The 26304-nt window shown below is 43.1% G+C and overlaps 1 protein-coding gene across 3 annotated transcripts in view; it reads left to right on the top strand.

Moving 5' to 3' along the window:
- wdfy4 (WDFY family member 4) overlaps window positions 1–26304 on the top strand; it is a 318819-nt gene that overhangs the window by 66846 nt on the left and 225669 nt on the right. For all 3 annotated transcript variants that reach the window (XM_043678828.1, XM_043678827.1, XM_043678830.1), the window contains exons 14-22: window positions 3275–3489; window positions 5294–5406; window positions 7131–7356; window positions 9451–9527; window positions 14308–14526; window positions 19049–19227; window positions 20299–20530; window positions 22166–22317; window positions 24322–24433. In XM_043678828.1, the coding sequence (XP_043534763.1) occupies window positions 3275–3489; window positions 5294–5406; window positions 7131–7356; window positions 9451–9527; window positions 14308–14526; window positions 19049–19227; window positions 20299–20530; window positions 22166–22317; window positions 24322–24433 (1525 nt within the window). The remainder of the gene's footprint in view (window positions 1–3274; window positions 3490–5293; window positions 5407–7130; window positions 7357–9450; window positions 9528–14307; window positions 14527–19048; window positions 19228–20298; window positions 20531–22165; window positions 22318–24321; window positions 24434–26304) is intronic.

Genomic DNA, 26304 nt, shown 5'->3' on the forward strand with positions numbered 1-26304 from the left:
TGGACATGTATCGATTTCATTCTTTAATGCCTGGCCTTCAGAGCCTTCTGTCAGAGAATTTCACAAGGTTGCTGTCCTCCATGTGAAAACATTCCTCCTCAACTAAAATGGCCTGTCCCCAAATCCAGAGTCCGTGACCCCTGTATATTGGGCCCCGCCCCTAGCCAGGGGTAACCCCATCTCTGTGTCTAGTCTACCCAGCCTTTTCAGAGTATTATACATTTCAATGAGGTCCCCTCATTGTTGTAAACTGCTGCGAGTCCAGGCACAACAGGGTGCATCACAGCATAGTCTGGCAACTGCTCTCAGCAAGAGGTGACAGAGAGTTGTCCATCACACAAACCAGCCCATCCATTGATTCCATCTTTATTTCCCACTGCCTCAGAAAAGCAACCAACATAATCAAAGGCTCCTCCCAACCCAGTTATACTCTTCTCCATCCTCTTCTGTCAGGTAGAAGACATAAAAGTTTGAATGCACGTACAAATAGATTCAGGGACAGCTTCTTCTTCGCTATTACCAGACTTGTGAAAGGACCTCTCAAATGTTAATTCGGAACTCTGTTTCTGTGAATGTAACACTGTATTCTGCGCGCTGTTCTGTCTTCCTGATGCACTTTGTATGGTATGATCTGCCTGTGTAGCAGAGAAAACAATAGTTTTCACTATATGTCGATACATGTTCACAACAATACAGCAATCAATCATATGACAAACCTGCCATCTCAGGAATCAAATTGGTGAACTGGGAATAAAGGCAAGTAAATGGAGTTGCAATATATGACAGCTATGATCTGATAGAATGGGCTTAAGAGGCTGAAGGGCCTACTCGTATTGATATACCATGACTTGCTGTCACCTACCTAGAATATTACCTAATTTCATAACTTTCCAATGTGTAGGTGTGATAATTTCATTTGGTAACAAGACATCAATTGTATAAGAATGTGAATCCAATGACACCACTTGCAACAGTGTCCTTTTGTATTGTTGCTACAGTTCATTGTTTCCCACCTCTGCCAATGCTCCAATGAGGTCTGCAGATGCTGGAGGTCAGAGTTGAGAGTGTGTTGCTGGAAAAGCACCAGCAGGTCAGGCAGCATTCGAGAAGCAGGAAAATCAAAGTTTCGGGCCGGAGCCCAAATTCCTGATGAAGGGCTTTGGCCCTAAATGTCGATTTTCCTGCTCCTCAGATGCTGCCTGACCTGCTGTGCTTTTCCAGCAACGCACACTCAACTTGGGCCACCTCTGCCAATGTTATGTGCATTAAAGCAACTAGACTAAATAGTAGTTATTAATATGCATGCAGGAATTATTTTATATGTAAATCAGTCGAACACACATTATATCCACATTTGTTGAGATGTATTCAAGGTATCTTTTTAAAAAATGCTTCAGGAAATTGTCTTATTTGTTGCTTTACATCTAATATTAACCATAACTTGAAAAGGAAATCAACATGCTGAAAATGACAAAAATCAGTTTCATTCTAGTCAGGTATAAAGCCGTCTTTTCCAGTATTCTGCTGGTTTTAGCTAGGCTGAGCTATTGTAAAATACTATTCATGGTATTCATTCAGAGTGGAAGTGGGTATGACGTGTGTATTAATGCAATGTTCAGGAGAAGTCCATTATATCTCAGTGAAATACAGTTCAAGTTCATTAATAATACAAGGATCTCAACCCTCAAGAGAGGTAAATCTTTATTTAAATATTATGTTTGTTAAAATAAAAGAAACATAGTGATCCAGCTGTAAAGTGGTTTCATCTTTTAGATCCCAATTTCCATATCGTAATGTTTACCTCTGTAGTTTGGGAGAATTCACCACAGTTTTCCACATCTCAATGTATTTCACAACTTCTGAATCCCATAATGGGTACAAATGGCTGACCAGTGATGTAAGGATAATTAGTTGCTGATTAGCATCTAGTCTGGTGTGTCATTTTACACACAATTTGTTTGACATGCGTTCTGTGAGCTATTAACACAGAGTATATGTTCCCTTCATACAACATGAGGTACATTTCCCCCAATCTGGGCTCCCAGCACACAGCTCTGCTCAGATTGCATACCAATCAAAGAAGTAGTTCTATCCTGTCATTGCCAATCTTCCCTTCCTCTTTCAATCGCAACAGTGAACTTGCTCTTACTTCCATCTGACAACTAAAGATTTTTTTCATATTTCCTTAGAGCCGCTTGCTTAGATACAATGTTCCTCTGCAAAGTGGAGCAGATTACAACCACATTAAGATTTTAGCACATGTGCTAGGTGACAGAAAACAGTGGTCATTTAACGAAAGTGTAGATCATGAAGAACGAAGCTGTGGTCTGGTCAGTTCTATCTTTTCCACAAATAAGTATCCTAAGACAAAATAATGCTTGCCTTCCAAAACAAACTAGTAGTATTTTCACATTGATTAAGGATTACGGTGTCAAAAGAGTAGGCAGTGGGGTAGCAAACATGGAGAGGCTATTCTGTGAAGTTGACCTGAAACCATTTGAGATGCAAAAATGGCAGCGCATCTCAGAGTAGCGAGGCATTAGGTGAGTAATCTGACTTCCTGATGCCCAGTAAGATGTAAGGTCTGCATGGATGCTTGAACCTGCTGTTGTTCATGTGTAAGGATTCATTCACCCAGAGGGTGATGGGAATCTGCAGCTCACTGTCCATAAGGGTGGTAGAGGCAGTAACCTTTACAGAATCCATGACTGTACAGGTACAAGAATGGGAAAGGTTTAGAGGGATGTGGGCCAAACACAGGCAAACGGAACTAGTTCAGTTAGGAAACCTGGTCAGCACGGATGAGTTGGGCCGAGTTTCCATGCGGTATGACTCTATTTAAGAAATATTTAGATGTGCTAGCAATGCCAAGCCACAAAAGGATATGGGCTAAGTACCTTGAATTCCAGCATTTGCAGTTTTTTTTGTCTCTAGGAAAATAGGATTGGAATAGTTAGGTGGTTGCTTTTGACCAGTGTACACTCAATGGGCCGAAGGGTCTTTATCTGTGCTGTAGACCTGTATGATTCTAACCCATTAATGCAGTTCACAGCTCTTTGAAGGAAATGTAACATTTTTAAAAGTTCGCATCCACTTGTAGAGTTAATATTTTAGATTGCATTAAATTTTGATTTTGTTTGAATATTGACTTAAATGTACCATTTAGCGACAAAAGTTGCTTATGGGGGTAGGCATGATTGTATGTAGGCATTTAGTGCCCCGAGTCTGTTATGGTTTACACGAATGATAAAAACTTTGCCTTCTTTCCCTTCAGCTATCTCTGGAGCTGCAATACGCAGTGGCTGATTACGTTCTGTCACTCGTCAAATCAGAAAGGAACCGCCAGGTTATGTGTGGATCTGGACTTTTGACCATCCTGATAAATCGATACAAGGAGCCATTGACTGATAATGACAATGTGTTACACTTGCCCCTCATCAGGACCTTTGAGAAGCTGGCTTGTCAAGCTGTTGAGCCAAGAATACTGAGGTACTGCCTGTTTGTCAATATGATGTGGAGCTGCTGATGTTGGACTGGGGTGGACAAAGTTAAACATCACACAATACCAGGTTATAGTGCAACAGGTTCACTTGGAAGTACAAGATTTCGGAGCGCTGCTCCTTCATCAGGTAGCTAGTGGGGCAGGATTATAGGACACAGAATTTCTAGTAAAAGATCAAAGTGTTATATAACTGATGTGATGTATTGAATAAATCTAGATTGCTGTTAAGTCTTTACTCACTTAGAAAGGGGATAACTTAAGGTTTTATCAATTTCTTTAAAAAAGGTGACATCTCAGCTTTGTATTTGCAGATACATTCTATTTTGTTCATAAAGCATACAATCGGTAGGCAGTCAGTCCATGTGACATTTTATAAATTCTTACTTTTCAATTAGAACCAGTCTGATTCCAGGTTGGGATACTGACAGACTCTAACCTTACACCTTTAATGCACTATCTGAGCTGAGATGTCACCTTTGTTTCAAGATACTGATTAAACCTTAACTTATCTCAGGGTTGTGACTTGAAAGAAGTTCTGAGATTTACCTATCAATCAATTGAAACCTGCATCTCCATTCTAAGTGATTAAAGACTTAACATCAATCTAGGTTTGTTCAGTACATTGCATCAGTTATATAACGCTTTGATCTTTTACAATAAACTCTGTGTCCTATGATCCTGCCCCACTAACTACCTGATGAAGGAGCAATGCTCCGAAAGCTTGTACTTCCAAATAAACCTGTTGGACTCTAACCTGGTGACGTGTGATTTTTAACTTTGTCTATCAATAGTTCCAAACATGCTTGCACTCTGAGGAGTTAAAAAAAAGAGCCACTTTTGATATTGTATTGTGCCTTCAGCCCCCTGAGCAATTCTGATGTTCCCTCCCTGAAACTCTCATTCCTCTATATCCTTCCTTGAAGATGATCCTCAAAGTGTACGTTTTTGAACAAGTTATTGGTGTCCTTTCCTAAAATCTTGATGGGGGAATGGCCTGCTCCTGCCTGTTTGGTTCCAAAAATAAAAGAATAAGGATCAAAAGGGCTCCAAAATGCATCCCCTCTGTCCAATTTTCCTCCAGATTCTTTAACCAAGTGAACCATTAATCTCGAGAAACTGATGAATTTAAATCCCAAGCCAAAACAAACTGACACTTGATCATGGAAGTCATTAGACTTACATTGAATGATAAAAATATTTCCAGTTCTATTTTTGAAGTTCCCTTCGTGAGAGACTTTCATTTAGATAACACCTTATATCTCTTAAAATGCTTGGTGATCTCCTTCGACGGAAATGCAAGAAAATGGATTCACCATTTGGAGCACAGCAGGATCCCACAAGTCGGATCGAGATAAACGATCAATGAATCTGTTTTGCTGGGCTTAGCAATCAGAGCAGTTTTGACCAGAAATCTGAGGGAATCTTCTGGCTTATCCTCTGATCGCAGTGGATCCTTTAAGGTTCTCCTCAACAGCTGGGTTAAGCACTTTGAGTGCCTGCTCAATATCTCCACAGGAGCGGATCCTTTTCACTTTCAGTTGACTGTGTTAACATTTGTGAAGTGATCATAAAGCTGCCCTTTAAAGGAGGTTTTGCCTCCATAATATATAACCCAATGCGGTGATTTGCTTGCATTTTCCACTTTACGGCAGTAGGATAAATATTTGAGGTGGAACAGGTGCATACATGGGTGTGGGATCAAGGGGGTGGCACTGAGACTACAAGCCAATTGAATGGCCTCCTTCTGTGCTGTTTCATTCACTGCTTCTCTGCTTTCCTTCCATTTAACAGACAGTTCTTGTGCCTTGGCGAGCCCCTGAACTGTACAGGTGGAAAGAAGCAAATGTGTGACTCGTCGGGTAAACATCAAACTGATCTCTCCTGTTGTCACGTTGGTTCCAATGGTAAGGGGCATGCCGAGGTGGGGGTGTGTTGGGGGGAGATGGGAGATGTTGAGGATGGGTGCAGAATGATGGGAGCTGGAACTACCTGGGTGTTGTGACTGATGGTTTGCCCTTCTAAATGGGCACCAGAATAGCATTAGACTTCTGCATAGATGCACATCTGTCCACAGGTTAGTATTTGTGCTCTCAGTCTAACTTGGACCTTGTGGAGTTGGCATGGTAGGCTGGCAAAAATTGTTACATCTTCAACTGAACAACGTTTGGTTGAATTTCACAGCAAACAAAGGTTAAAATCTAGAAACATGAGGATGTTTATTTTACCCTTTCACCCCGATTGTTCCCCTTCAAGATCACAGTCCTCGTGATTCAGTTGCTTAATTCAAAAAAGTCCAGATAATGCAAATCATTGATTGAATTCTCAATTCGCTGTTCTCAAGAAAAAAAAGCAGGTTTTATTTAAGAAAGAGTGCTATCCCTTGTGTCAACAGGACCAAACTGCTTGCAATTAATGAAGTACACTTGAGTTGCAGTTGCTATTGTGATTTAAGAAATTTGGCAACCAATTTTCCCACAGGCAGCAATGGGAAAATGGTTGAAGCATTTAGTTTAGATGTTTTTGTGAGGGATAAATATTAGCCAGGAGGAACGGTGAGAATAGGAGTTGAATATGATGGATTAACTTAAAGTAATTTTTTTATTATTAATTAGCAACAATGATTTATGTTGTATAATTAAAATTTTGTGCCAGAAAGCAGTAGCTTATAAAAATATATATTTTGACCAGCAGCAATCTTTCTTTCTTTTTGCATTAAGACGCTCATAGGTTCAATTTCTATATTTTCTGCTCTGTTTATTTGATTGTAATTTCAGCTTGAGCTCAATCAGCCCATATTTGCACTTTGCAAATAAGGAACAGGATTGTATTTGAAACTTCTGTTTAAAGATTGTAATAAAAACTGTTTGAAAGCAAATTAGGAGCTCCACAAGTAATCTTCTCCGCAGAACAGGTCAAATTTGAAAACTTGTTCAGATAACCAGATTTTCTTTGACTGCTGAATGTCACAGTTTTGTTCTTTAGAATTTCATTTCACTTTGTTATTGAGCATTAAGATAATTAGTCATTTCAAGCATCAAGTGAAAGGTGGTCTGTAGATTTCTCCATCATGCAAATGGATGAAAAAATAAAAATGAATTTCTATTGACTTTTAAGCTTCGAAACAAAAACATAAATTGCTGCAGAGTATAACTTTTTAAAAGGTTCTGCGATTTACAAATGAAAGAACTGAAACCAACATTTTCATTCTAAAAGACGAGAGACTTCAGGAACAATCCAGGTCATGTGTAGAGAGATAACCGAGTTAATGTTTTGAGCCCAGTGACTCTTTTTCAGAATACTGCACTGTATTCTGAAGAGTCAATGGACCTGAAACGTTAACTCTGTTTCTTACCACAGATGCTGCCAGACCTGTTGAGTGTCTGCAGCCATTTCTGTTTTTTGTTTCAAAACTTGAGCATCCGCCGGTCTTTATTGCATAGCAGCATCTTTGACTTCATTGGCCATTCCCTTTGTTATCAGTAATGGCTAACTTGTTAAGTGCTTCTTAATTCATGGGCACGTTGTCATTTGTTGAAATGCACCGGAAACGGTTTAACTAAGGTGAGGTCGATGTGTGCATAGCAGTGCCCAATTCGGAACTCTCAGCCCTTTTCTTCCTGCATTTCAGAGGCAGACTGGGGGAGGAGAGGAACTGTCAACCGGAGGGGGTCACTGATTGCAAAGCATAGACCGATGCGAAGCTTCAGCTTATCCCACGTGTCAAGTCAGAAGGCAATACCACGGCACCGCGTCATGAGCTTAGTCTCCATGATGTCTTCTCGGCAATTCCACCCAACCAAATCGTCTACAGCTCCCTCCTTTGCAGAGTTTGACATGTCTGTTGTTGGATATGGGTATGGAACATTGATACATGCCACTAATAACGCACGCAGTGATCAGTTGACGCGTATACCTGGTGTTTTCACCTGTGAGCAGTGGTTATCTCTCATTCAATTCCTGAATCAGAAATGAAATTGGCAAAAGTGGCCATGAATAAAAAAATTAGGAGGGACAGACAGACATGAAACATAACCAAAGGAAAAGAGAATAACCTGAGGGACTGGATGTTGAAGATCCTTTAAAGGAAATCATTTGCATTTATATAGTGCCTTTTGGTTTCCAAAGAGCCTTAGAATAAATTACGTATGTTTGAAATGATGTAAACTGTTAAGTGGGGAAAACATGCAACAAATTTGTGCATCGTAAAATCCTACAATAACTTGGACTAAGGGATGGATGTTGGTTATGTCACAGGATGTCATCTCTTGTTTGAATTTAGCCAAATGGCATCTTTTAAGTCCACCTGAAAAGGAAAATTAAAGCCTCTGTTAAATGTGTTGTTCAAAAGCTTCTTTTTCCTCTGAAGTATTTGTCTAGTTTCTGTGTCCAAAACTCATGGTTTGAACTGATGACCTCTGGGCTCAGATTGGGGCTGAGGGAGGGTGCTGTGGTAAATAGTATGCGACAGTTCAGTAATGGTAAAGATGTAATGCATCACTCGAGGACTGATGCCTAAAGGTGGCCGCTGTAAAAATAAAATGAGCTTTTTGTCTGGTGCCAGGCTGGATACCTTTAATCAGTCAGCCAGTTGTGAAATGACAAGTAGACTGGCAGTAGCATTTCAAACCTGGCTTCTGTTCAAGGTTCAGCAATCCCAGTGTTGTAATTACAGTTATTAACTTCAGATGTGTGGTGTGTCAGCAGATGGTGGATCCAAAGGAAGGGAGATTAATGCTGATGGCACCTTGCTGTTTGTCTGTGTTGCGTTTTCATATTGTGAAAGTTGCCGTGCCAATTTTTGTCATTTCAAACACAAGGTGGGTTTCGTAATAATGCCATAAGACCTAGCAGTGGAAGGAGTCCATTCAGCCCATCAAGACTATGGCTCGATTCATTGAGACCATGGCAGATCCGATAATCCTCAACACTACTCTACTGGCTTTTCCCAGTAACTCTCGAATCCCTTATTGATTAAAAATCTGTCTGTCGCAGCCTTGAATATACTTAATGACCCAGTTTTGACGGCCCTCTGCAGTAAAGAGTTGCACAAATAATACCATCAAAAACAAAGAGTAAATGTGTGTGTGTGTGTATTTTAGACCAAAAATTGTTCTCAGTACGTGGGCATTTCCTGTCCCTCCATAGCTGCATTGAGTAGGTGTTAGTGTATTATCTTGAACCATAGTAGTCCATGTAGCGAAGGGCCCTCCCGTTGTCCTATTCAGTTGGGAACACCAAGATAACAGAGAAACCATGGAAAATGGTCCAAGGCAAGTTCCTGGGTAATTGCAGGTGATGGTGTTGCCTTGTATCTGCTGCCATTGCACTTTGAGTTGAGATATTTTGTGTCCTGAGTTGCTGATGAAGGAACCTCACTGAGTGCATCCTCCCAATAGTCCACACTGCAGCGTTTGGAAAGGAACCTCACTGAGCACATCCTCCCAATAGTACACACTGCAGCATTTGTAAAGGAACCTCACTCAGTGCATCCTCCCAATATTGTACACACTGCAGCATTTGGGGAGGAACCTCACCTCTGTGCATCCTCCCAATAGTACATTTGTGAAGCTTCCAAAATACAAATCTTTGGTGAGAGAATACTGACTGACAACTTGGTGAAGTGCACCAAGACAAATGTTTTAAGGGGCATCTTAAAGCAGTGAGAGACGTGGCATCCTCTTGCCCATGAGATGTGTTCCCATTGGCACAAGGTGGGTAAAGGATTTTCATCAGGAAATGGAAGGGAAGATGCCCTCAAGAGCTTTTGTACCTCTTTCATGGCAGAATGGTCAGTGCAGTAGGCTGTGGGCAATGAGTAGTGTGTAGCTGGAGAGGGCTAAGGAGAAACAAACATTTAAAAAAAAACAAAATGAAATTGGAAGGGGACAGTAATCTTGGATGTTGTCAGTTCTTGAATGCGAGTCTAACTCTCTCATTGTTTGGCCCAGGTGCTGTTTTTTACCTACTCTGGCAACAGTGAGTGGAGTTAATGCCGAATCCCCGATTGCTGGTGGGATTGGAGATGGTAAGAAGGTTTCTGCTTTTTGTTTATTGCAACTGTTCTGATGAGATGGTAATGAGATGCCTAAGAAAACAGGTACTACCTAAATGTCTGAGATGGTAATTAGCAATGTGCATGGCTGAGATTCGTCAGTCAAATCATTTTCCTCCCAATAGACTTCTTTTAATTGATTTTACAAATGTTGCTTTATTTGATTTAATCATCAATGCAATATAATTAGTTACAGTTGTTGTTGGAATGAAGGTAACACCACAAGCTTACAGTCCTGAGGCGACTTGACCATGTGGCTGTCAGAAGGAAGTTCTCTGTTGTGGGACAATCTGGAACTAGGGATCACTGATTAAAAATCAGGGGGTGCCCATTGAAGGCAGAGATGAGGATTTTTTTTTCTATCTGAGAGTTGCATGTCTTTGGAATTCCCTTATCAAAGTGAACTGGATGCCGAATCTTTAAGTATTTCTCATGTACAGGTGGATTGATACTTAATTACCAACAGGTTGAACAATTATCTGGATATGCAGAAATGCGGAACTCACGTTAAAATAGATCAGCCATGATCTTATTGAATAGCCGAACAGGATCAAAGGGCTGAGTGGCCTACTCTTCTTTGTTTGTTCGACCAATTTGTGCATTGCCAAGTTTCATAAATAGCATTGAGAACTCCCCAGTTATTTTTCTCTCCCTTGACATCTTGCCACTGCAAGAGCAGATATGACCTTCAGTTTAACATGCCTGAAAAATGGCACTTCCATCAAAGCAGCATTCCCGCAGTAATCCATGGGAGGTAGTGAGGATTGCAGATGCTGGTGATCCGAGGAGCAGGAGAGACAACGTTTTGCGCATAAGCTCTTCATCAGGAATGAAGCCTTCAAGGGAAGTGCCTGGTTTGCGACATCCAGTTGGACTCGATGGGCACTGTGCCTCAACGCCAGGAACCTGGGTTCGATTCCAGCCTTGGGCCACTATCCGTGTGGAGTTTGCACATTCTCACCGTGTCTGCGTGGGTTTCCTCCGGGTGCTCCGGCTTCCTCCCACAGTCCAAGGATATACAGGTTAGATGGGAAATTCGGGGTTATGGGGATGGAGGTGGGGGTCAGGTCTGGGTGGGATGCTCTTCAGTGGGTCAGTGCAATCTCGATGGGCCAAATGGCGTATTTCTGTACTGTAGGGACTTGTGTCTGAGGTAGAAGTGCTACTAAGGAAGGTATGGCTGACACGTCTAATAACACATTTGATGTGGCAAAACACTCCCAAGATATTTCTCAGGGTATGGCTGAAAATTAGACATTGAACACGTAATGAAGCTCTTAAGATGGCCGACTGACATGCTTGTCAAAGTAGTAGGCTTTTAAGAAGTGTTTTACATAAGAGAGAACTTGCGCAGGAAATTGTCGAGCTCAGAACCCCCAGTTCGTGACAGCACTTGTACAAATCTGATAATTTGGAGGCAATAATTTTGAGAAATGTGTTGGATGGTAGGCCTCAAGGGGGGGGACGGGAGAAAGAGAGAGAGAGGAGGAATCACAGACAAATTTGAAAACTTGGATGATGATTTTAAATTTGAGGTATAGCTCGACTGAATTGCAGGTTGATGAGCAGCAGGAGTGATGGAGAAACATGCAGCAGAAATCTGTCTGCTAGAAAAGTTGAATGACCTGAAGGTGGATAAATCACCTGGACCAGATGGACTACACCACAGAGTTCTAAGGGAGAAAGCTGAAGAGATAGTGGGGGCATTAGTGGTGATCTTTCAGGAATTGCTAGAATCTGGGAGGGTCCCAGAGGACTGGAAAATCACTAATGTAACAGCCCTGTTTAAAAAGGGAGTACACCAAAAGACTGTAAGTTGCAGATTGATAAGCCTAACCTCAATCATAGTTGAGATCCTAGAGTCCATTGCGAAGAATGAGATTTCTGAATACTTGGAAGTGTATGGTAAAGTAGGGTGAAGTCAATATGGTTTCATCAAGGAGAGCCCACATAGACATGGAGAGAATGTGCAACCTCCACATGGACAGTTGCCCGGAGCTGGAATTGAACCCAGGTCCCTGGCACTGAGGCACCATGCCCATCAAGACCAACTGGATGTCGCAAACCAGGCACCTCCCATGAAGGCTTCATTCCAGATGAAGAGCTTATGTGCAAATAAAGAATTTCTTGAGGCAGTCATGAGCAGGTTAGTCCAAGGAGAGCCAATGGATGCCTACCTGGACTTCAAGAAGGCCTTTGACAAGGTGCAACATTGTACGCTACTGAATAAGCTAAGGATCCAAGGTGTCAGAGGCAAAGATAGAAGCTTGGATAGAAGCTTCATGGATAGAAGCTGGGCTGTATGGCAGAAAGCAGAGAGTAGGGATAAAAGGGTCCTTCTCAGGATGGCAGCCGGTGACAGGTGGTGTTCCGCAAAGCTCACTCTTGGGACCATAACTTTTCACTTTACACATTAAGGAACTGAGAGCATTCTGGCTAAGGTACAAAGATTGAAAGAGAGACAGGTAATAGTGAGGAGGCAGGGAGGCTGCAGAAGGATTTGGATGGGTTAGGAGAGTGGGTAAAGAAGTGGCAGATGGAGTACGACGTGGGAAAGTGTGAGGTCATGCACTTTGGCAGGAAGTATAGAGGCCTGGACTATTTTCTAAATGGGGAGGAGATTCAGAAGTCTGAAATGCAAGGAGACTTGAGAGTGCTAGTCCAGGATTCCCTCAAGGTAAACTTGCAGGTTGAGTCAGTAGTTTTGAGAGAACTTGAATATAAAAAGCAGAGATGTCCTTCTGAGTCTTTATAAGGCTCTGGTCAGACCACATTTGGAGTATTGTGCACAGTTTCTGGCCCCTTAACTCAGGAAGGATGTACTGGCCCTAAAGTGTGTTCAGAGGAGGTTCATGAGAACGGTTCCAGGAATGAAAAGCTTAACATATGAGGAATGTTTGAGGACTTTGGATTTATACTCGATGGAGTTTAGAAGGATGAAGGAGGGATCTAATTGAAACATACAGAATACTGAATGGCCTGCACAGAGTAGATGTTGGGAAGATGTTTCCATTGGTAGGAGAGACTAGGACCTGAGGGCACAACCTGAGAGGAAAGGGAAGACCTTTTAGAATGTAGATAAGGAGAAACTTCTTCAGCCAGAGAGTGGGGAATCTATGGAATTCTTTGTCACAGAAGGTTGTGGAGGCCAGGTCATTGAGTATATTTAAATCTGAGATAGGTAGGCTCTTGAGTATCAAGGGTTTAGGGGAGAAAGTGGGAGAATGGGGTTAAGCTTGTCAGCCATGATTGAATGGCGGCGCAGACTCGATGGGCTGAATGGCGTAATTTCTGCTCCGATGTCTCAAGGTCTATACTTCCTGCTGCCTTGAGAAAGCAACCAACATCATCAAAGACCCCTCCCAACCCATTATACTCTCTCCACCCTCTTCCATTAGGCAGAAGATACAAAAGTTTGGAAACATGTACAAACAGAATCAAGAGCAGCTTCTTTCCCGTGTTATACGATGTCTGAATATTCCTCTCATATATTAGAGTCAATCTTTCTCTGCACGTTCTCTCTATCATAGAACAATAGAATCCCTACAGTGCGGAAGCAGGGGATTTGGCCCATCCATCCGCACTGACCCTCCGAAGAGCATTCCACCCAGACCCACCCCCCTACCCTATCCCTGTATTTCCCATGACTAATACATCGAGCCTGCACATCATGTAGACTGTGGGAAATTTAGCATGGCCAATCCACCTAACATGCACATCTTTGGACTGTGGGAGGAAACCCTTACAGACACAGGGAGAACGTGCAAACTCCACACAGACTGTTGTCCAAGGCTGCTATCAAACCCAGTTCCCTGGCACTCTGAGGCAGCACTGCTAACTACTGAGTTACTATGTTGCCAGTAACACCATATTCTGCAATCTGTTCTTTTACCCTGAAATACTTGTGTAATGATGTGGAGGTGCCAGTGTTGGACTGAAGTGGACAAAGTTAAAAATCACAGTCCTTTATCAGCAGCGCTCCGAAAGCTAGTATTTCCAAATAAAGCTGTTGGACTCTAACTAGGTGTTGTGTACTTATGTAAGGCATGATTAGACTGGTTAGCATGCAAAATTATATTTTTCATTGTGTCTCGGTACATGGTACAATAAATCAAATAAAAAGAGAACATTTCAATAATCATGATACTAGTGGTCAAAGATTGACCAGAGCAGATTGCTGTGAGATTGATTTGTGTGACTGTGGTTTGGAGAAAGTGAGGATTGCAGATGCTGGAGAGTTACAGTCAAAAAGTGTGGCACTGGAAAAGCACAGTAGGTCAGGCAGCATCCGAGGAGCAGGAGAGTCAACTATTCACGAATAAGCCTTTCATCAGGAATGTGGGGGCGGAAGGGAAGGGGGCTGAGAGATAAATAGGAGGGTGAGGGTTGGGGGTGAGGTAGCTGGGAAGGCGATAGGTAGATGCAGGTGGGGTGATAGTGATAGGCCGGAAGGTAGGGTGAAGTGGATAGTTGGGAAGGAAGATGGACAGCTCGGATAGTTCAAGAAGGTGGTGCCGAGTTGGAAGGTTTGATCTGGGATGAGGTGGGGGGGGAGGGGATATGAGGAAACTGGTGAAGTCCATGTTGATGCTACGTGGTATGTTTGGCTGAGTCTGATGCACAGCACACACTGAGGAAGAGGAGAGTAGCACAAACTACCTCATTTCGCCATTTGAATAAGCTCGGCAAGAATGAAAGCAGACTGATTCGACTGACTTCTGCTTTTCTGACCTGGTTTCCCCTTTGTTCTCAGGTTGCAGGGGGTTTCCACCACCTGTTGGCTTCACTTACTCCACGTGGTTCACGGTCATCAGCTTCAGTTCTGCTTTCGATGCCCATCCAATTCGTTTCCTCACCGTCTTCCGTCACACGTCGAAGATGGAGAAAGATTTTGTTTGTTTATCAATCAGCATTTCGGCACCAGAAAAGCAGTTGATCATCTCCACTCAGGAGGAGGTCTTTGAACCCTTCGGTATAGTGTGCTACCACCATTTAACAGATTTCACGATCAAGTGAATTTGTAATAGGTTCTACAAGATTGTTGTTCCATTCTTTAGCAGCTCAGATAGTTCTGAGCTGGCAGTTAGAGAATACTTGCTACAGAGCTGAGTGATGCAGTGAAAGAAATTTCTATATTTGATCTGTAGCTAATCTCAGTGGGTCTCGCTCCTGAGAGGATTCAGTTCTGCTGGGTCAAGGGGAGGGCTTGGATAGATCTTCATGTTCCTTACCTTTTATCCAGTGGGCAACTTTCTTGGAAAGTATTTGATGTGGTGACAAGACAATAATGAAATAGCCTGGTAATTACACAACAGTCTGGACTTAAGAAGCAAAATACAGGCTGAAATGAGAGCTGATGCTCGTGCAACTGTTTAAAATGTGTTCATGACTCCAATCCAGGACATTCAGCCCATTCCAGCATTTACTTACCACAACTGTCTCCTGGCATACCTTTGCCATTGAACACCATTCCCTATACTCTTCTGCAGCTTGTGCTATCTCTTGCTGTATCTCTGCTATTCACCTCACCTGCTCCCCCGTGCTAGCCATTTCCACTTTTCAACTCCCAAAGAAGCTTCTCATGACCTCCCTGTTAGATTTATCATTGACTGCCTTCTGTAAATAGTCCCTGGGCTTACCATCATACAGATCCTAAAAGAGAGCCTGGGAGCTAATGGAAGAGGGATCAGGAGATAGTTCTGTTAATGAAAGGAGAGGCATTGGCCTAGTGGTATTATCACTGGACTGTTGACCCAGAGACCCAGGTAATGTTCTGGGGACTCAGGTTTGAATCCTGCCACAGCAGATGGTGGAATTTGAGATCTATAAATGTCTATAAATAAATTCCATGAGTATTAAGGGTCTAATGATGACAATGAATCCATTGTAGGGGAAAAACTCATCTGGTTCACTAATATCCTTTAGGGAAGGAAACTGGTGTCATTGCATGCTCTGGCCTACAATATGACTCCAGACTCATACCAATGTGGTTGATTCAAATTGTCCTCTGGATTATTAGGGATGGGCAATAAATGCGGGCCCAACCAGAGATACGCTCAAGCCGTGAATGAATTTTTTTTTAAATCTGCTGTTTTGGGCAGGAGATGTAAAGGGGGATGTGAGGAAGAAATGTCTTTTCAATAACAGCGAGCTTAAATGACCTGGTTCAAGTTGCCTATTAGAGTGGCGGAAGGGGAGCATGATGAATGATTTGAAAAGGAATTTGGATGGTGACGTGAGAGAAATAGGCAGGGCTTGGCAGTTACAAAGGGAGAGTGCAACGGGACCTTGATCAGATGGGCCAAGGGGCTGAGGAGTGACTCCAGACCCACAGCAATGTGGTTGACTCTTAACTGCCCTCTGGGCAATTAGGGATGCGCAATAGGTGCTGGCCAACCAGCAATGCCCTCATCCTGTAGGTGAATAAAAGAAAGGTGAATTGGATGTGAATTGTTGTATAAATGTGGGACACTGGTTAATCAGCACGGTGTGAGTTTTAACTGAAATGTGTGGCTAACTGAAATATGGCTCTCGTGTAAAAGTGTGGGCTTGAATTCTGCTTTAATAGTCAGCATTTCAAATTCATTTTTTATTAATTCATGGGATGAGTGCGAGACCAGCACATTTTGCCCTTCCCAGAGGACAGTTAAGAGTCAACCACATCTCTGCGGGTCTGGAGTCACACATAGGCCAGACCAGGTAAGGGTGGCAGTATCCTTCTCTAAAGGAGATGAGTATAACACCGGTTCAGATCTTACCAGCAAGTGGGAATATCCTCACCATGTTAAACCCTTTCATTATCTCAAAGACTTCCATTTGATCCTCAGTCATCTCTTTTCTAGGAATTGAACCCCGTACTGTTTGAGTTTTCTCAATGTCTCTGATATCATTCTAGTAAATCTTTTCATAGACTCCTAGAGTCCCTACAATGTCATTTGGTCCAACAAGTCCACACCGACCCTTTGAAGTGTAAGCCCCCTCAGACCCATTCCCCGATCCTATTACTCTAATTTTCCCTTGACTAATGCACCTGACCTACACATCCCTGGACATTATGGGGAATTTAGCGTGGCCAATTCACCTAACCTGCACATCTTTGGACTGTGGGCGGAAACCCATGCAGTCAATGGGAGAATGTGCAAACTCCTCACAGACAGTTGCCCGAGGCTAGAATCAAACCCAGGTCCCTGGCGCTGTGAGGCGGCAGTGCTAACCACTGAGCCACTCTGCTGCCAACAAAGAGTGCACCCGGAACGGTCACACAGCAGAAGATGTTTTTGATTCATGGATTTCTGGGTTATGCGCTCAGCACGCTCCCATTGCACCACTCTGTGCATCTTTTGTGCAGGTCCTTTCGATACTCAGCAGGTTTGCAGTTGAAGGAGCCACATCCCTTTACTGCAGCAAGAATTATGCCAAGTGACACTGAATAATTAGTATCCCTCCTGAAAAATTTAAACTTTTCCCACTTCAATATTATTCTATTCAGTGCGATCATCTGTGTGGGGGAGTGGGGGGAGGTGTGATTGATTTAAAATAATTTACGGTTTTAATTTTGCTCACGATTTTGGGAGTGAGTGCTGAGATTTCAGTCTCACTTTTTAATTTGTGAATTCAGCGGCGCACAGCACTCAACAGTATGCGTGAGGGACGGTGGGTCTGACAGTTCAGGGTGAATAACCCCATGCACCGTTACCCTAATCCTAACCCACACAGGCACCCTCCGTTAGGGCCACATGTGTATTCCTTCAAAACAGCAATAACATGTACATGCCTGCGGGACACGAACCGTACAATAATATGGAACAAACGCCAATGTCTAGGCAAATTATCGTCAAACTGAGCTGTGTTCTCCTCACTGCAGCAAGAAAAGGAAGATGGGCTTGCATTTACATAGCACCTTTCAAAACATTCCAAGTCATTTTTTGCAGCTAAGAAAATAGTTTCAAAGTGCATTTGTTGCCTTAAATGTAGCAATCATGGCAGACCATTTACACAGAGCAATGTCTTACCTTCAGCGATGGAATAAATGACCAGATTAGCGTTGTTCTGCCAACATTGTCAGAGCTCCTAGCAATACCTACATTCTAGTAACACATGACACCTTTATCAGGATACCATTACGGCAAATTGCCATCTCATCAATTTCTTTCTAATCTTCAGAGCACTTTAACCTTTATTGACCTTCCATGCTGTAATACTTGATGCTATTTATGACTGGTGGGTTCAATGTAACATGCATTAGATATTCAGAACTTCTGAAAGTTACCTTGCTGGCAATAAGATGTAAATTAAGCAAATGGTTACGATGCCTCCAACATGCTTCTATCAATTGGATAAGTGTGGGCTTCAACTGGAGTGGATGGACCGTTGTGCTGCAGTGTTCCTATGCCTGAGCCAGGAGGCCCGAGTTGAAGTCCCACCTGTGCCAGAGGGGTGTAACAACATTTCGGGTTGGGAATGATGGGGGTGAGGGAAATGGGGGTTAAAAGCAGCAGAGACATTGGGAGTCTCCACAGGAAATGAATGTCAAGTGGGAGATGATAGATATTGCATTGTATCGTGGAGGGAATCAGCACTAACCTTCTCACTGTATAGACACTGGCCACACTATTGCGACTGACAGCATTTCAACCTTGATCGCCTATTCTTGTACTAACTTCTTGGGTTAGTGCCTCCTGCCACCCTGTTCGCTGCAAGGAACTCTCCTGTGAAATCTTCACTCTGCCGTACTAGGCATTGCAAGACAAGCATCTTCTTGCTGTCTCCATATTTCTTGTGCCTTGAATTCAGAAAATACCTGTATTTGTCGTATTGAATTTTCTTCCATTTAGAAGTACCCTGATGTAACACTCAGGTAGTCAGCCAGCTTGGATAATGGTGCTCTTCCATCTGCTGCTTAGAGGAACACCATCCCCCTATCTCTTTCCAACTCACTCCCCCATTCACAAGATGAGGACATCGCTGATTAGGCCAGCGTTTATTGCCGTCCCGAGTTGCCCAGAGGACAGTTAAGAGTCAACCCCATCACTGAGAGTCTAAAGTCATGTGTAGGCTTGACCAGGTAAGGATGGCAGTTTCCTTCCCTAAAGAACATTAGTAAACCAGACAATTGTTTCATGGTCATCATGATTGACTCTGGATTTTTTTTCAAAATTTGAGTTCAAATTCCACCATGTGGGATTCGAATCCATGTCCTGAGACCAATACCTGAGTCTTTGGATTAACTAGACCATTGTCTTCCCCTGCAGAGGTTTATATTCCAGTTCCCCTTTCCTTTGCTCCCTTCTGGTGAAAGCTGACAACACCACTGAGTTCTGAACCTGTGTATCCTCCAACACCACGTGGTTGAGGGTGGTCCAAATTGCTGTCTGCAAGTGAGAGACAGTAGAGTATAGCTAGCGTTGCTGGTGTTAACACATACTTAAACTCCACAAGATTGCTTTTAATCCAACCCCCTGACCATTTCTTCTTCTCATTTATGTACACACCAGATTGGAACGAACCAAGCCAGAACCAGCAGCCGTCTGCATTAACCTCTGTCAAGTTCAACATCTCCAAGTACTTAACTTGCGATCAGTGGCAGCACTTAGCTGTGGTATTGAACAAGGACCCTCGAAGAAACACAACCGTACTCGCATACTTAAATGGAAAAGCCATAGGAACTGCTAAGGTTGGACCACTTGGCTTTCAACTTTGAATTTCTAAATGCATGGTTTCCAATGCAGTGGTGTGTATTTTAACAATGTAAGATAAAATCACTATCTCCCTTATGAAAGGTTCTAATATTCAAATACATGATGGTTTGCATTTTGTTTTTCAAATCGTTCAAAGTCTCATACTTCCATCACTATGGTTCTTGCCATGCTCCATAAACCAAATTTAAAAATCCTTTTAGTACTATTGACCACTTTTATACCCTGGCACCAGTTTAGACAGTCACCGGTCAGGATAGGGTTTGTGGACACAAATTGTACACCCTGGATAAAATCTGACATTAATATTGCTAATATTATTATTAAACTGGAGAGGGTTCAGGAAAGAGTTACCAGGATGTTGCTGGGTATGGAAGATTTGAGTTATAAGGAGATGTTTGATAGGCTGGGACTTTTTTCACTGGAGTGTTGGAGGTTTCGATGTGGTCTTATAGAGGTTTATAAAATCAGGCGAGATATGGTGAATGGCATCTTTTTCTTAACATGGGGGAATTTCAACACTAGGAGGCACATTTTTCAGATGAAAGGAGAAAGAATTAAAAAAATACATGAGGGGGAATTTTTTTTTTACATAGTGGTTTGTGTGTGAAATGAACTTCCAGAGGAAGTGGTGGATGTGGGTGCAGTTGCAACATTTAAAAGAAATTTGGGTATATACATGGTTAAGAAATATTTGGAGGGATATGGGCCAAGTGCAGGAAGGTGGGACTAGTCTAGTTTGGGATTATGGTCAGCGGCGATTGGTTGGACTGAAAGATCTGTATCTGTGCTGTAGGACTCCATGATGTGTGTATGGGATACTCCAGGAGATATTTGCTTTGAAGGGGATAATCATCTGGTTAAATAACCATGCACAGATGTGGTGGCGCCCGTCTTTAGATATAAAATACAAATAAAATTCTTCCCTTCATCAATTATTTGAAAAATTCAGAAACATATTAAAGGAAAACTATAAAGTAATGGTTTGTTGAATGCGGTGTAAAACTGTGGATGAGTTCTTTGCAGTAATTCTGCCTCATTGTTAACAGATTCAGTACATTCAGACATTTCCAGGAATGCACTTTTCCTCTGATTCATCAGCTGTCATCGATGTTCATGGAATTATAGGAACTCCGCAGATTTGGAAACAACGGTCCTCTTTAGTTTGGCGTCTCGGGCCGACTTTTCTGTTTGAAGAGGTGATTCCTGAACAAAATGTTGACACCATTTATCAGTTGGGACCAAACTATTTAGGAAACTTTCAGTCTGTTTATTTGCCTGGTAAGTTGCCTGGTAAAACTCTGATCCATGTCACTTTCTAACTAGAGTCAGAATTATCCCTTGCTTTTATGTTCATAGAGATGTACAGCACGCAAACAGACCCTTCAGTCCAACCCATCCATGCTGACCAGATATCCCAACCCAATTCAGTCCCACCTGCCAACACCTGGCCCACACCCCTCCAAACCCTTCCTATTCATGTACCCATCCAGATGCCTTTTAAATGTTACAATTGTACTAGCCTCTACCACTTCCTCTGGCAGCTCATTCCATACACGCACCACCCTCTGTGAAAAAGTTGCCCTTTAGGTCTCTTCTAAATCTTTCCCCTCTCACCCTAAACCTATGCCCTCTAGTTCTGGATTCCCCGACACCAGGAAAAAGGCTTTGTCTATTTATCCTATCCATGTCCCTCATGCTTTTATAAACCTCTATAAGGTCACCCCTCAGCCTCCGAAGCTCTAGGGAACACAGCCCTAACCTTAGATTACTTAGATTGCTTACAGTGTGGAAACAGGCCCTTCGGCCCAACAAGTCCACACCGACCTGCCGAAACGTAACCCACCCAGAGCCATTCCCCTACATTTACCCCTTCACCTAACACTACGGGCAATTTAGCATGGCCAATTCACCTAACCTGCAGATTTTTTGGATTGTGTGAGGAAACCGGAGTACTCGGAGGGAACCCACGCAGACACGGGGAGAACGTGCAAACTCCCACACGGAGAGTTGCCTGAGGCGGGAATTGAACCCGGGACTCTGGCGCTGTGAGGCAGCAGTGCTAACCACTGTGTCACCGTGCCGCCCATTCAACCTATTCAACCTCTCCCTATAGCTCAAATTCTCCAACCCTGGCAACATCCTTGTAATTCTTTTCTGAACCCTTTCAAGTTTCACAACATCTTTCCGATAGGAAGGAGACCAGAATTGCATGCAATATTCCAAAAGTGGCCTAACCAATGTCCTGTACAGCCGCAACATGACCTCCCAACTCCTGTACTCAATACTCTGACTAATAAAGGAAAGCATACCAAACACCGCCTTCACTATCCTATCTACCTGCGACTCCACTTTCAAGGAGTTATGAACCTGCACTCTCAAGGTCCCTTTGATCAGCAACACTCCCGAGGTCCTTACCATTAAGTGTATAAGTGCTGCTAAGATTTGCTTTCCCAAAATGCAGCACCTCACATTTATCTTAATTAAACTCCATCTGCCACTTCTCAGCCCATTGGCCCATCTGGTCAAGACTCTGTTGTACTCTAAGGTAACCTTCTTCACTGTCCACTACACCTCCAATTTTGGTGTCACCTGCGAACTTACTAACTCTACCGCTTATGCTCACGTCCAAATCATTTATATAAATGATGAAAAGTAGTGGACCCAGCACCGATCCTTGTGGCCTCCAATCTGAAAAACAACCATCCATCACTACCCTCTGTCTTCTATCTTTGAGCCAGATCTGTATCCATATGGCTAGTTCTCCCTGTATTCCATGAGACCTAACCTTGCTAACCAGTCTCCCATGGGGAACCTTGTCGAATGCCTTACTGAAGTCCATATGGATCACGTCCACCACTCTGCCCTCATCAATCCTGTTTGTTACTCTTAAAAAAAATAATTCTTCTACTGTAGGAAATGATTTAACCAAAATGTCAGAGCCTTCAGTACTTGTGGCAGAAGAGAAGGTATCCTTTGGTATCAATATAGTGTCATCTGCGGTGATGACTGTGACAGACATAAGAACTAACTACAATGAAGTGGACAGCCGATTAATATCAAGTGAGGTATGTTTGCATGATTCTTTTCTAAATGATGGTCTGGTTTATCAAATTGTACAGCAGCCATTTAATGTTAATGGGATATGAACTATTTTTGGCACGGCAGAGCAGGTTTAAAAAATGATGTAAAAGGGATTATTTCAAAAATAGATTTGCTGGAGATAGGTGATTTCTGCTGTGGTTCTGTTCGCCGAGCTGGGAATTTGTGTTGCAGACATTTCGTCCCCTGTCTAGGTGACATCCTCAGTGCTTGGGATCCTCCTGCGAAGCGCTTCTGTGATGTTTCCTCTGGTATTTATAGTGGTTTGTACCTGCCGCTTCCGGTTGTCAGTTCCAGCTGTCCGCTGCAGTGGTCGGTATATTGGGTCCAGGTCGATGTGCTTATTGATTGAACCTGTGGATGAGTGCCATGCCTCTAGGAATTCCCTGGCTGTTCTGTTTGGCTTGTCCTATAATAGTAGTGTTGTCCCAGTCGAACTCATGTTGCTTGTCATCTGAGCATGTGGCTACTATTATCGGACAAGCCAAAACGAGAACAGCCAGGGAATTCCTAGAAGCATGACACTCATCCACAGATTCAATCAATAAGCACAACGACCTGGACCCAATATACCGACGACTGCAGCGGACAGCTGGAACTGACAACCGGAAGCGGCAGGTACAAATCACTATAAATACTGGAGGAAACATCACAGAAGCGCTTTGCAGGAGGCTCCCAAGCACTGAGGATGTCACCTAGACAGGGGACGAAATGTCTGCAACACAAATTCCCAGCTTGGCGAACAGAACCACAACAACGAGCACCCGAGCTACAAATCTTCTCCCATAGGTGATTTTGTCTCCACTGGGGATCCAGTGAAAACTCTAAGATTGTCATTGAGGTTGAGAAAAGGTGATAAGAAGGGTTTCTTTAAATAGTCAGAGAATGAAGTGGGCTGCCACAGGCAATGGTTGAACCAGTATCTTTTAAGGGAGAACTCGATAACCACATGAAGCAAAGAAAGCACGGGAGGATAGAGTAGGATGCTGGAATTAATGTTTTATTTCTCTAGCAAAAAACATCTTTTTATGTGCTGCAATATCTGTAGTTCGATCGTCCCAACATTTGTGTTGCTGTTCCCATTGTTCGTTTATTAAATGAAGCTAAAAAGGATTGAATATACCATTAACTTTTTAAAAAAAACCTTAAAAATCTCTTTTTTCCTTGGAAGCTGTATGGAGTGATTCCGTTTCATAGAGTGGTAGAATCCCTACAATGTGAAAGCAGGCCATTTGGCCCATTGAGTCCACAGCGACCTTCCAAAGACTATCCAACTCCAACCCTGCATTACCCATGGCTAATCCACCTAGCCAGCACATCCCTGGACAATTTCCCATGGCCAGTCCACCTAAACTGCACACCTTTGGACTGTCGGAGGAAACCAGAGCACCCAGAGGAAACCTGTGTAGACATCAAACTCCACACAGAGAGTTGCCCAAGGGTGTCCCTGGCACTGTTGAGGCAGCAGTGCTAACCACTGAGCCACCATGCCACCCTACTGGCTTTGTAAGCTTGCAACTTTCAGTGCTTTCGTTGTAACCTATGGATCTCTTGCAGGTCAGTAATTTTCCTTCAGCTAGTGATTGGCACTCGATTGTAAGCACAGAATTCCTTCCCTAGATCTCTCCATCTCTCTATTCCTATTTTAAGGTGGCCCTTAGCACTTTGACCAATCTTTTATCCTAATTCCTCCTTTTTTGACTCCACGTGAAATCTTGAATGAATATTGATCCTGCGAAGTACCTGGGACATTAAAGAGACGTCAGAAACGTACGCTGTTGCACGGTTTACATACTTCCTCCCTCACCCAAAGAACATAGCAACAGACAAAGTGGGTTCCTCTCTCTACTCACCATGGTCCAGCAAATTGGAATAAGTGACACTGGATTTGCTTTATTCTCTGACAACCTCATTCATTCACTTTCCTGTATTGATGTTGCGATGTTCCTCTCTCCTCTGACTCATTGCAGTTGGGAATTTCATCTCGAGATGATGCGATGCCTATTGTTCTGGCAAAAAATATGGCCAGCCATCTTCCAGGTCTTGCTCGAACTATTGGTGCACCAATTGCAAGCTTCTTTGGTAAGACATTTTCAATCATATTGACACCGAAAACAGAACTAAAAGTGCATCAATGGCAGGTTCAAGGGAGTTCAAAGTTCGAGGGAGTGTGTGTTTGTGTGTGTGTGTGTTTGTGTGTGTATGTGTGTGTGTGTTTTTTTTGTTTCGATATGCCCCAAACTGTGCCATCAGGCCTTCCAACATTGCGTCTCAGCTGTGATCCAGTTGGTTGCGCTTACACGTTTCAGGCACAAGATTCTGGGTTCAAGCCTCACACTGCACTTGAGCACAGATATCAATACACATTGCAGAGGGAGTGCAGCATTGTTTGAGGTGTTTATCCCTCTGTCACAGAAACAGATTTAGCTGGTGATTTTAACATCGCTGTTTGTGGGAGTTTGCTGTGCACCGATTGCAAGTTGACAGCAGTAACTGCATTTTAAAAGTGCTTCAATGACTGTGAGGTAACCTGCATTTCCCAAGGCTAATCCACCTAATCTACACATCCCTGGATACTATAGGCAATATACAATGGCCAATTCCCCTAACCTGCACATCTTTGGAGACTGTGGGAAGGAAGCGAAGCACTGGGAGGAAACCCTCACCAACATGAGAATGTGCAAACTCCTCTCGGACAGTTGTCTGAATATGAAATTGAATCTGTGTCCCTGCTGCTGTAAGGCAGCAATGCTAACCACATGCCACTTAATACATGCACCTTCACAGTCATAGAGTCATACCTTTTTGGCCCAACCCGTCCATGCCAACCAGGATTCCTTAATTGAACTAGTCCCATTTGCCTGCATTTTGCCCATATCCCTCTGACTATTTCCTCTCCCTGTACCTGTCCATATATCATATAAATGAAGGGACTGGGGACATTCTGGTGAAGTTTGCCAATTATACGAAGTTAGGTGGACAGGCAGGTTGCACTGAGGAGGTGGGGAGGCTGCAGAAAGACTTAGACATTTAAAAGAGTGGTCCTGGAAATGGCTGGTGAAATTCAACTTGAGCAAATGCGAGGCCTTGCACTTTGGAAAAAAGAATACAGGCATGGACTATTTTCTAAACGGTGAGAAAATTCATAAAGCTGAAGTACAAAGGGATCTGGGAGTGCTAGTCCAGGATTCTCTAAAGGTTAACTTGCAGGTTGAGTCCGTGGTTAAGAAAGCGAATGTATTGTTGTCATTTATCTCAAGAGGGTTGGAATATAAAAGCAGTGATGTGCTTCTGAGACTTTATAAAACTCTAGTTAAGCCCCATTTAGAATACTGTGTCCACACCTCAGGAAGGACATACTGGCACTGGAGCGTGTCCAGCGGAGATTCACACGGATGATACCTGGAATGGTAGGCCTAACATACAATGGACGGCTGGGGATCCTGGGATTGTATTCATTCGTGTATAGAAGGTTGAGGGGAGATTGAATAGAAACTTACAAGAGAACGCATGGCTTAGATAGGTTGGATGCTGAGAAGTTGTTTCCGTTAGGCAGAGTGACTAGGACCCATGGGCACTGCCTTCGATTTAGAGGGGATCAATTTAGAGTGGAAATGAGGAAACATTTCTTCAGCCAGAGAGTGGTGGGTTTGTGGAATTAGATTAGATTAGATTACTTACAGTGTGGAAACAGGCCCTTCGGCCCAACAAGTCCACAGCGATCCTCCGAAGGGCAACCCACTCAGACTCGTTCCCCTACATTTACCCCTTCACCTAACACTACAGGCAATTTAGCATGGCCAATCTACCTAACCTGCACATCTTTGGACTGTGGGAGGAAACTGGAGCACCTGGAGGAAACCCACGCTGACACGGGGAGAATGTGCAAACTCCACACAGACAGTTGCCTGAGGCAGGAATTGAACCTGGGTCTCTGGTGCTGTGAGGCAGCA

This window comes from Chiloscyllium plagiosum, chromosome 38 (genome assembly GCF_004010195.1).
Source record: "Chiloscyllium plagiosum isolate BGI_BamShark_2017 chromosome 38, ASM401019v2, whole genome shotgun sequence".
Classification (NCBI taxonomy): domain Eukaryota; kingdom Metazoa; phylum Chordata; class Chondrichthyes; order Orectolobiformes; family Hemiscylliidae; genus Chiloscyllium; species Chiloscyllium plagiosum.